At 25.8% G+C, this 12922-nt stretch overlaps 1 protein-coding gene across 1 annotated transcript in view; it reads left to right on the forward strand.

The window, feature by feature from the left end:
* Positions 1–3232: 3232 nt before the first annotated feature.
* Phum_PHUM356850 (uncharacterized protein) overlaps positions 3233–12922 on the forward strand; it is a gene marked incomplete at both ends in the record, with an annotated part of 13908 nt that continues 4218 nt past the window's right edge. Inside the window, 12 exons of the mRNA XM_002427918.1 lie at positions 3233–3323; positions 3418–3596; positions 3801–3903; positions 4160–4348; positions 5534–5723; positions 7310–7463; positions 7538–7688; positions 7774–7877; positions 8586–8668; positions 9296–9526; positions 10294–10432; positions 11631–11782. Of these exons, the coding sequence (XP_002427963.1) occupies positions 3233–3323; positions 3418–3596; positions 3801–3903; positions 4160–4348; positions 5534–5723; positions 7310–7463; positions 7538–7688; positions 7774–7877; positions 8586–8668; positions 9296–9526; positions 10294–10432; positions 11631–11782 (1766 nt within the window). The remainder of the gene's footprint in view (positions 3324–3417; positions 3597–3800; positions 3904–4159; positions 4349–5533; positions 5724–7309; positions 7464–7537; positions 7689–7773; positions 7878–8585; positions 8669–9295; positions 9527–10293; positions 10433–11630; positions 11783–12922) is intronic.

The raw sequence follows: 12922 nt of genomic DNA on the forward strand, positions 1-12922 counted from the left end.
TTCCTTTTTTACTTTTTCAAGTTTTTTTCTTTTTTTAAATTTTAAAATTTTATTTTTCAGCAGAAAAAACGAGGGGGGGGGAGAGGGGTAAGGGAGAAATAATTAAACATTTTTAATTTCTAAATTAGAATAATTATTATAATTTTTTGTAAATAAGAGAAAGGAAAAAAAAAAAAAAATTTCACGAGATTTTTTTTTACACATTCCACGAATAAAAAATTATTTTTTAATTTACTGTTTAGCTTATGTCGTTAACGAAAAAAAAATTTCAAATTTTTTTTCCTGGTTAAAATTATTAATCGAATATTTTTTAATTATTATTATTATTATTATTATTATTATTATTAATTTTTTCGGTTTCACAAAAATTTAAAATTAATTTTAAAATAAAAATAAATAAAATTCCATGCATAAATTATTATAATTAATTAATTTTAAAGTTTTTTATTATTATTATTAAAAATTTTAATTAAGATAAAATAAAAAAGTGAAAAATTTCATTTCTTTTAATGAATTTGACGTTTTTCAAACGTAAAAAAAAATTTGTTGTAAATGTCATATAAAAAATTTTGCAAATATTGTAAAAAGAAAGAAAGAAAGAAAGAAAGAAAGAAAGAATGAATGAAAAATGATGAAAAGATTTGTGAGGAAAATTTTTTTTTAAGAAAAAGAAAATTTTTCTTTTTAATTACGTGTTTTCTTTTTTCATTTTATTTATTTTCACGTATGTTTTTAAATGTAATCGTCGCAAAAAATTTTTGTCTTTTTCTTTCCCGCCCCCCGTTCCCCTCCCCTTTTTATAAATTAATTTTTAAAATTAAACTTGTGACGCCATCTTGAAAAAAAGATTTATTTTTTTTGTATTAAATTAATCTTTTGTCATCCGACTTAATAAAGGAAAAAAAAGAAAACGAAAAAAAATGGCCGACGACGAAATCTTTTTCTTATAATAAAATCAAAAAAAAAAAAAAAATTATTATTATTATCATTATATATACATTATTAAATTTAAAAAGTAAATAATGTCATTTTAATATTAAAACCGGATTAAAAAAGGAAAGAATGAAAACAATAATAAAGTAGCGGGTGCGTAGACATTAAAAAATGGGAAAAGGAAGGAAGGAAGGAAAAATGAGCGAAAAGAGGCGAAGAAAATGGAAAACTCGTTTTACAAACTTACTTTTTCTATTTACACGTTTAAAATGCGCGTTTAATTTTATTTCGAAGGATGAGGAAAACATGAAGAAAATTGTGAGGAATATTAAAAAATTTTTGTAAATAAAAATATTTTATTATTTAATTTTATAATATCCGTCTGCGGATTTAAATCACGATTTAAACGTTTGCCATTTAATACGTTTTTCCCATACGCGCGTAAGACTAATCACATCATCATCATTATCATCATCATCATCATCATCATCATCAACATCATCAACACAATCATCATCATCATCAACACCAACATCATCAATACCAACATCATCAACACAATCATCATCGTTTTCATCATCATCATCATCATCATCATCATCATCCTTATTATCGTTATCATTATAATAACTTATATGCTATAAATTTAAAGCAGTAAAACACACAAAGAAACAAACAAACAAACATATCAAACCTTTTTGCATATTACCTTTTCTTTCCTTTCTTTTCTTTTCCATTCCTTTTTTAAAATAGAAAAAGGAAGTTTACAAAGGAAACAAATAACGACATGAAATATGTATACATTTCCGAACGTTGTTTTAATTAAAAGATAAAAAAAAAAATAAATTTTCTCGTGTTACCAACATATAAAAAAAAAAAAAAATTTCGATTACGTGTTATATCTTACATGTAATCACTTATCAACCTTTTTTTTTTCTTCCCCTTTTTTCATCTTAATTTCCTCCATTTTACTTTTTCGTTATTATTTTATCAAAAATATTTTCGGATAAAAAAAAAATAAAACGGAAATGATAATGATAATAATACTTTTTTCCCGGGTTAAATAATTCGATCGAAAAAAAAAAAAATATATTCTTTTACATAAAATATAACGATGAGGAAAAATACGTATAAAAATAAATTTTGTTGTTATTATTATTATTATTACGTATTTATAGCGCTATATAGTACTATAAATATACGTAAATATTTTTTATTTTAAAATTCTACTGGTTGAATAATAATAATAAATAAATAAATAAAGGATTTATCACTTGAAGTTGGAGAAGATTTAAAATTATTAAAATTTAAATCTTTAAATTTCACAAAATAGGATATGAATGAATAAATTTTCCCAAATCGGAAACGGAAATGATTGATTGATTGATTGATTTTCTTTAATTGTCCGATTAACTGATATTAAGAAAATGAAATGTATATTTGAAAAGGCGTAAATAAATTTCGGTACGATTACAATAAGTGATTTCGTATCATCAAATAAATAAATAAATAATTTACAAAAACCGGAAATGACGGAACAATACAAAAATCGGCGGTAAAAATTTTTTAAAATCAAAAAAAAAAACTTTGAGAAAAATAAAAAATCCAGAAAATGACGACGACGACGATGATTTGGATCGTCGTTGCGTGATTTTGAAAAAAAAAATTTTTTAAAAAAACGGAAACCGTACAGGAAATGACGTAGCGTGGACGTCACGTCACGGGAATTTACACACATTTACCCACGAAAAATGAAAACAACATATCAACATCCGCTTTTTCGTAAAAACCTGACCGATCAAAATGCATATGATGAATGAATTTATTATGACTTGCGACAAAAAAATGAAAATCAGGGAAATTTGTCGCGTAAATAACAAAAGAAAAAACCCTTCACGCGCGAGTGCGTGTGTGCGTGTGGTGCGCGTTCAGTAATAAAAACGTTAAAAAAAAAGATGAAGAATTTAAAATAAAATTGAAAAAGTTTTTTTGTTTTGAACAAATAAAAAAGTTTTCAACGTTTTCGAAATAAAATATTAATATGTATATATACAAAAGGAAAATTAAATTGTTTTCAACGTAATTTAAATATTATTATCATTTTAACATATCATTTCCGGTACGGAAATACATACATATATGTACATAAATAACAAATATTAAAATTTTTACTTTTTCATTTTATTTTAAAACTTGAATGCTTTTTTTTCTTTTATAATTTTTTTATATTATTATTATATACATTTCCGGTTCTTTGATTTAATATCATTATTATTATTATTATTTTAGTTAAAAAAAAATGGGAAATACAGAGAGTAACGTTACGAGTGGTGTAAAAAAACAAGCGGGAACATCCGAACAACCATTGTACAAATTAGTCGGTTTAAAAGGTACGTTTTTAATTATTATTATTATTATCATCATATGTATCGTTTTCGTATTGGAGGAAAAAATTTATTATTGTTATTATTATTATTATTTCAGGTGGAGGTCTTTTGGTCGACATGATGAAAAGAGCGACACAAACGAAACAATATGCTGAATTAGATCACGCGATCAAAACAAAAATTGAACCTTTTTTATATAACAAAGGAAAAGGAAGATTGATACCCATATCACAGTTGGTACTTTTAAGAAACTGCGAAAGATCTAGAACAAAATTGGTAAGAGAGAAAAAAAATACTCATTTCCGCTTTTTTTCCAAAAAAAAAAAAAAACTGGAGAAAATAAAAAAAATATTGGAAAAGTTTTTAAATTTTTAACTTATAATGATGAGAACGAGAATGATGATGATAAGAAAATTTTAGGATTAACAAAAAATAATAATAATAATAATAATAATAATAATAATAAATTTTTTTTTTCAGCTTCCGCTTCTTAAAAACATGGAAGATCCAGAATCTGAATTTGACATGGATCGTGATGGAAATCCTGGAGATTTTCAACCGGCTCCAGATGGCGTACAAGAAGGTAAAATGAATTAACTTTTTTCCTTTGAATTCTTTTCCTTTTTTTTTTCTTTTTGAAAAGTCTTATTTACAACAGGAAAACTTTTTTTCTTAAAAAATAAAATTATTATTATTATTATTATTATTATTATTATTATTATTATTATTATTATTATTGCACGTACAATAACGACGACAACGACAAAAACGTAAAAATTCGTTTTAACTCCATGAAAAAATTTTTTTAAATAATAATGATGATTTTTTTTTTTTATTAGATTTTCACGATTACAATAAAAAATATAGAGACGTTTGTTGGGATTTGAAAAAAAGGGGAGCCGTGGGAGAAACATGCCTTCACCTGTGCATGCTTAATGCCACGTCAATCCACGCGGATTTAGCTAAAAGATTATTAAAATTTTATCCGAAACTTATAAATGACATTTACATGTCGGACGAATATTACGGTAAGTTTAATTACTTTATTATCATTATTATTATTTATTTATTTATGTACTTTATTAAAAAACAACTTTTAGGTAAATTTCTAGAAATGTTCAGAAACCCCTTTATTAAACTTATAACTCTACGTAAAAATAAATAAATAATTTTTTTTTTACGTTACAATCGTAAAATTTTAATATAATCACATTATTATTATTATGTTCACTATTAAACACGACAAGGCTCTTATTTGTCGGGAGTTTCCTTAGGGACAAATACTCGAATTTCGGTGGTACTATTTATAATATTTTCTCTATAATCCTGGATGGTTTCTTCCTTTAGGTTCTTCAAAATTTTCTTTAAATTTCCTTTCATTGAATGTGGCATGGCTTCCAGTGCTGCTCCCACGATAGCCGGAATTGTTTCTGTTTTTATTATTATTATAATTATTATTTTAATTCAACGCGAGATTCCATGTTTGCCCTTGTAGGAGTTTTATTTCCAAAATTCTACCCGATTGCTTGCGAATAAATGTTTCGATATTAATTTTTGTTCTAGATTTTTCCAGGATATTCTCCAGTCTTATCCAGACTTTTCCAGTCTTCTCCAGAATTTTCTCCAGAATTCTCCAGTTTTCTCCAGGATATTTTTAGACTTCTCTAGGCTTATCCAGACTATTCTAGTTCTCCAGTTTTCTCCAGTTTTCTCCAGACTTCTCCAGAATTTTTTTCCAGACTTCTCCAGTTTTATCCAGAGAAACCTCCCTAATCTTCTACACAACCTTTCTAAACTTTTTTTCTAAACGTTTCCAATTTTATTTTCAATCTTTTCCAGATTTTCTCGGGACTTGTTATTATTATTATTATTACTCTCATCATCATTATTATTATTTTTATATCCATGGAACGAATTCTATTTATAATAGATTTTAAACTCACTCACCGCCGATCGTTTGTCAAAACCGTTACCAATATACCTCGGAGTATAAAAAGGCCTTAAATCTATTTTCAACAGGGAAACCCTCCCCCTGCCCTCCTCGTTTTTTTTATGTAACCGCCTGAGCATAATTAAATGGGAGAATAAAAAAAGATTACAAGAGCAAAATAAGAAGGTGAATTGTTGGGGGAGGAGAGGCGAAATGTTGGATTTTGTTCGTAAAAATTTAATTAATTTTTTAAAAAATAGTAATAATAATGATTTATGATTAGGTGAAAGCGTTCTTCACGTGGCAATAGTAAATGAAGATCCTGCCATGGTTAAATATTTACTCGATAGCGGTTCTAATTTTCACGAACGTTGTTTTGGAAATTTCATGTGTCCAGAAGATCAAAAAGCAACAAGAACGGATTCTCTCGATCATGAATATGTTAATTTATCAACGGAAACTAATTACGAAGGGTAAGTTAAAGACGTGGAAATAAAAAATTTTTCATATATTGCCGTGTATTTTTGAAGGGGGGGGTTTAAATTGCATTTTAGCCTCGACCCCTATCTTCGAAAGGGTACTAGTGGATCCTCTTACAGGTTTGTCTGTATTGCACGTTCCGAAACTAAATTTTCAAACCCTGGAATCGAACCCGCGACCTTCGACACGTGAAACTTTTTTGGGCGGACTACTTCCGCCTCTTCCGACTTACCCTGGCTACCCCAAACTCCCCCAAGGTATCCATGTCCAAGGTTAACCCCTAGCGGAAACTTAGCCAACGTGAGAAATCCAATCCCATAACCACACCTACCTAAAAACATCCTCTATACTCCGCCTTCGAGTAGGTGGATTACAGGAGTACACCACCCACTCCCGACCACGACGTGGAACCAGATTAAAAAATTTTTTTATTTTTAAAATCATTTAATAATAATTTAAAATGGCGATCGTTCCGACGTGAAAAAATATGTGCGATTGATAATAAATTAGTGAAAATTTGATTGATCGAAAAAAAAACATGGCGTGGGGAGAGGAAGGGGACGGGATTTTGATTTTAAATTTTGACCTTGACCTTGACCCACGTTAACAAAAAAAAAACATTTTAAAATATAAAACGTCGTGCATGCTTTTGTGAAAAAAAAAAATGTTTTATTTTTTTTTTAATTACGAAAAAATCAAGGGTTAAGCTTTTATTTAAAAAAAAAAAAAAAAGAAATTTTTTGCGTGATGATTTTTCAAAACGTGTTTTCCCTTAATTTAATTTTCCTTTTTTTATTTTCATGACAGCATTTTTCAATTGAAATCCGACAGGGAAAATTTCTATTTCGAATACACATACACACGCCAAACTTGATAATTTAAAAATTTTATTTTATTTTTTTTTTCATTTTCAAATTTAAATCGCACATCATTACCCAAAAAACGTTACTTTTAAATTTTAAAAAAGTTTCCTTTTTTAAACGACACAACTTTTCTCCTGCCACGGCAAAAAAACGAGACTTTTCTCCTACTACGACAAAAAAAAATGCGACAAATTTTTTTTAAACTTCAAAACTTAAAATTAAATTTTTTTTTTTCACTTTATCGTTTTATAAATATTACCAACCCCAATTACATGTTACAACAATGTTACCAAAACTTTTAACCCTTATTAATAAAAAATTTCATTCATATTAATCGTCGAATAAAAAATTAAAAAAACACGTTATTATAATTATTATCATATGTAATTATTTGATTTGCGGTTTTATTTTAATAATTAATTAATTAACTTCGTTTTAATTATTTCTTATCGTGATAATAATAATAATAACTTTAAATTATTAATTAATTAACTTTGTTAATATATCGACATGATGAAGTTATTTGCCAAAACAAATGTTTTTTTACTCTCCACCCTCTCCCTCCCCCTCCCCCGACAAAAAAAAAACAAAACAAAAAATTAATTAATGGATTATTTTTAAATATAATCAATCATCGATATATTGATATATCGATCGATCGATCTTAATTTTATTTTTTATTAAAAATTCATTTTAAAAAAAAATGGTTATTACAGATACGTTTATTGGGGAGAATATCCGTTAAGTTTTGCAGCTTGTTTGGGACAAGAAGAAAGTTATCGTTTGATGCTTGCCAAGGGTGCCAATCCCGATAATCAAGATACAAATGGCAACACTGTTTTACACATGCTCGTCATACATAATAAATTGGTAAAATGGGAATGAGAAAAATTAGGAAATTAAAAAAAAAAAAGGATTGGAAATGATTTGTTTTTTTTTCTTAGCCCATGTTTGACGTGGCTTATGAAGTTGGCGCCAATTTATCGTTAAAAAATGCAAAATGTCTAACGCCACTTACACTTGCGGCAAAATTAGCAAGAGTCGAACTTTTTTTTCATATTTTAAACATAGAAAGAGAAATTTATTGGCAAATAGGTAAATTAATGAATTTTTTCTTTTTTTTTTTTAAACATTCTAGAAGATTCCGATTTGGAAAATTTTTGTTGTTGTTGGTTTTCAGGGAGCATAACGTGTGCGGCATATCCGTTATCACAAATCGATACGATTGATATCGAAACCGGAAACATAAGTAAAAATTCAGCGTTAAATTTAGTCGTTTTCGGAGTGAGTTCATTTTATTTCCGGTTTAAAATTTTTTCCTCCTTTTTCATTTTTTTTTTCATTTTTCTTAAAATTTTTCAAATGAAATAGAAAAAAAAAAGAAAGGGGGGATTTTTTTTTTGTTAAGGGGGCGGCCTTTGGAAAAAAAAAAAAAAACAAATGACTTTTCTCAATGAATGTAAAAGCTTTTAAATTTCAAAAGGGGTTTTCATTTTCCAAGGTTTTCTTTTTTTTTTTTTTTTTTTCATTTTTATTTTTATTTTCCTTCTTTTTCTTCTTCCACTTTTTTTTCCTTTTTTCTTTTTCCACTTTTTTTTTTTTTTTTTTTGCGGCTGAGATTTCAAAAAAAAAAAAAAAAAAAAAAAAACGTGTTTGTTTACTACAAAAATTCGTTCGTTTAAAAAAAAAAAAAATCTTTTGAATTTTTTCCGTATTTATTTTTATTTTTCTACACCTTTTCTTATCACCCTTATCATCCCCTTCCCCCTCTTTCCCTCTTCCCCATACCCCCACCCCCTCTCTCTTTCTCTCTCTCTTTCATTCAGTTTTTTCGAATCCTTATTTCTTTTTTTGTTTTTTTTTTTCATTTTCCTGTTTTCTCCCTACCCTACACTTCTTTTCTTTCACTTTCTTTTCTTACCACTCTTTTATTATTATTATTATTATTATTATTATTATTATTATTAATATTATTCTTATTCTTTTTTTAAGGAAAAAGACGAACATTTAGAACTCATGGATGGAGTATTGGTAGATTTATTAGTCGCAAAATGGAACACCTACGTTAAATTCAGGTAAGAAAGAAAATTTTACATTTACTTTTCTTTTTGAAATCATAAACCGGAAATGAAATGAAGAGAGCGGAAAACGCAATTGATATTTTATTACCTTTTAAAAAACCACAGGTATTTTATCAGAATTTTAATAAATAAAAAAAATTATTATAGCGATAATAATGATAATAAATAGTTGCAATTTTTGTATAAAGGAATAAGAGAGTAAAAGGAAAGAAGGGAGAGAGGAGAGGGGGAACGTAACCGTAAAGAAATAATTTTTGTTTCCAAACGTTTACGTTTCAAGCAAAAAAAAAAGGGATACTTAAAAGTATTTTTACTTAAATGATAGAGTTAAAAAGAAAAAGAAAAAAAAAAGTTTTATTACTTTAAGCAAAAAAAAAAATAAATAAATTGTTCGTTTTCTAAAGTAGAAAACAATTCGAAACGTCATAAATAAAATTTACAATCGGAAACAAAAAAAAAGAAATTTTATTCAAAATGGCATCTCTTAAAACAAACAAAAATAAAAATTTTTTTCTTCTCAAAGTTTTCTTCGATTTCGGCCGAAATAGAAAAAAAAAAAAAATTTCCAATTTTTTATTATTTTATTTATTTATTTTATTTTATTTATTTTTTATTTTTTAGATTCTACAGGCAATTTATATCTTTTTTTTTCTATTTTCTTATCTCTGTTATCTGTTTTACACTTCGACCCGGTCCTCCGACAGGAACAACAACAACAACAAACGGTATCGTCGTTTTAAATAATAATAACAACAACATAACGTCCGTTGTTGATAATTCAAATAACGTTACCACCACCACCGCCACAACTACTGCCACGTCATATTCTTTTCCTGGTCACGTGATAGTGACGTCAGTAAAAAATTATTCTCATCAAATGACCACGACGACGACGAAATTTGAAAAGAACGAAAACAAAAAATATGATAAATTAATTTTATTTAAAAATTATTACGATGGACAAATTCAAAAGTAAGTTTTTTGTAACGGAATTTTTTTTTTTTTGAATTTTATTAAATTCCCGCCAAAATTTAAAAAACAACACGTGATTTCCTCTTAACGTTAAAAAAAACTTTCATCGAATTTCATTTAAAAAAAAAAAAAAAATGGCCGCCCTCTCTAAACGAAAAGATTATAATAACAACAATGATTTATTATTAAAAGTTTTTATTGTTACGATCACGTGACTTTTTTTTTTGTTTAAAGAAACGAAACGTCGTGGAAAAGTAAGAAAAATAATAATAATAATAATAATAAAAGCGAAGAATTATTATTAAATAAACAGTGGGAAAAGAAAAAAAAACGACAAATTCGAGAAAATTTTATTAATGACGATAATGATGGGGATGATGATGATGGGGATGGGGATGATAATAATAATAATAATAATAATAATTCAACAAAGGATGAGGTAAATAATTAATTTTTTTTTTTTAATCACGTTCGAACGTGTTTATATTTTATATATTTAATAATTTATTAAATTTATATGTTTCTCTTTTGTTTTTATTTCGTTAAAATTTAAAATTTAAATTTTTTTGTTTTGTTTTCTTTCTTTGTTTCTTTTTCCAGAAGTTAAACGGAGATGATGATGATGATAATGATGATAAAGAATGTAGACTTTTATCGTATGATAAATACGAAGATAAAATACGTATAATATCAGAATTAGCGATGGAAATCGGATCTGTTTTGTATTTGTTAGGAGCATTGAGAGAAGCTAAATTTTTAGGGATTCACATGTTTATTGAAAATTTGGTGAGTTTTTCTTATTGTTTTTGTTGTTGTTGTTGTTGTTGTTGTTGTCACGTTATAATTTTCCTCTGCTTGAAATCACAAAACAAAGAAAATTTACGCTTCGATTTTTTTGGTTTGTTTTTACACGCCCGTGAAAATTTATTTTATTTTTTTTTTTAAAGGATTTAATTTTGCTATAAATAATTGCAATTTATATTTATGTGCAAAGAAAAAGAGGGGGAGAGAGAGAGAGAGAGAGAATGATACTAATTTTTATAGTCTATATTTTATCGTAAATTTTTTTTTTTAAATAATTAACTCACGTTTTTTCGGGTAAAAAATAAAATTAAAAAATTTTTACGGCGCCATATTTTTCTCTCTCTTAATTTGTTTTACTTTAATGCCTGTTTAAGGTTTTACATCTTTTTTTTACACTCCCCCCGCCATCCCCTCGTCCCTTTTCTTTCCTACTTCCCATTTTTCTTCATTTCTTAAATTTTTTTTTTCGGGGGGGAAAAAAAAATTTTCGACGAGATAATTTTTCGTACGTATGTTATTTAACTAACCTTTTTTTTATTATCATTATTATCACTATTATTAATTTAAATATAAATTAGTCTAATTACACGTTTGTGTTTTAACATTATAATTTTGTGTGGGTAGAAGGAGGGAGGAATAGAGGGAGTGTGGGAAGGGGAAAATGAAAAATTTCTTTTAATAATCGCATAATTATTAATATTAAAAAAAAAAAATTATTACCTTTCGACGGCCATTTTGTTTTTTGTTTTTTTTTTTTTAAGGAAAATGTTTAAACTTTATTAATTTAATTTTTCACAGAAGAAAAGTTTTTTTTTTTTTTTTTTTAATTAATTAAGACATTTTCCACATTTTTTTTTTGACGACGGAAAATTTATTTAAAAAAAAAAAATTATTATTAAATTATACATTTTTTTTTTTTCCTTCTTCTTAATGACTATCAGAAGGCGGTGATGAGGAGGGGAGATGAGGAGGGGGATGAGTGGGTGGTGTGTGCGGAAGCGGAAAAAATTTAATAAAAATCATTTGTCAATTTTCCCAAAAAAAAAAAAAAAAATTTTGTAATTTATGATCAAAAATGTGTCGTTAATCGTTTTTAATATTTTAAAAGTATCATCATCATCATCATCATCATCATCATTAATATTATCATTATTATTATCGATGTGAATATGTATTACAGATGACAGCTCCGTCGAGAGTTTTATTTTTAGGTTCTTGTTGCATAATGCAATTCGTACCTTGGCTCAGGATCACGTGTAAAGAAGAAACGGAAGATATCGTTGCCGTTATCATTATGTTAACGACGGCTCCATATTTTTTATTTTTTTGCAGGTAAGTTTTTACGTATTGTCCTCACCCCCCTGCCCTCTTCCTCCCCTCGAAACAATCACTAGGGAGTGTGGGAAGGGGGAAATTAATCAATTTTAAAAAACGAAAAAAATTTTTTTTTATTACTCGCGTAATTCGAGATGGTAAATACGAGAGGAAGAAGGATAAAAAAGTGAAAAAAATAATTGACGTTGTTATGCGTATCGCACTTTTTTTTAAAATTTTTTTTTTCACGCTTTAAAAAAGAATAATAATAATGATGATGATGATAATAATAAATGATGATAAAAAGTGTCAGAATATCATGTTTTTTTTTTTTTTTTAAAGAAGAATATTATATAACTTTTGTCATTATTGTCAACAGTTTTGGTTGTATTTGACGACGCCATTTTTTTTTTTTTTCAATAGAATTTGTTCGGATATGACACGAACGGTTATTTTACTTTTTCATAAAAAAAAATGTCGAACGAACCGGAAATTACACACATTTCATAAAAAAAATATATATATATTTTTTTTTTTCATTCATTCAATCATTCATTCATTCAACGTCGACACCTGGATAACTTTAATTAAATAAAACGTGAACGGAAAGAGGGGGGAAAAAGAAAATGGCGGGAAAAATATACGAAAGGAAAAAATTTTTTTTTAAAATTTACGACTTCGTATATTAAATAATAATAATAATATTACCTTTTTATTATTATTATTATTATTATTATTATTATTATTATTATTATTATTATTATTATTATTATTATTATTATTATTATTATTATTATTATTATTATTATTATTATTATTATTATTATTATTATTATTATTATTATTATTATTATTATTATTATTATTATTATTATTATTATTATTATTATTATTATTATTATTATTATTATTATTATTATTATTATTATTATTATTATTATTATTATTATTATTATTATTATTATTATTATTATTATTATTATTATTATTATTATTATTATTATTATTATTATTATTATTATTATTATTATTATTATTATTATTATTATTATTATTATTATTATTATTATTATTATTATTATTATTATTATTATTATTATTATTATTATTATTATTATTATTATTATTATTATTATTATTATTATTATTATTATTATT

The sequence above is a fragment of the Pediculus humanus genome, genomic scaffold (assembly GCF_000006295.1).
Source record: "Pediculus humanus corporis 1103172107770 genomic scaffold, whole genome shotgun sequence".
NCBI lineage: Eukaryota > Metazoa > Arthropoda > Insecta > Psocodea > Pediculidae > Pediculus > Pediculus humanus.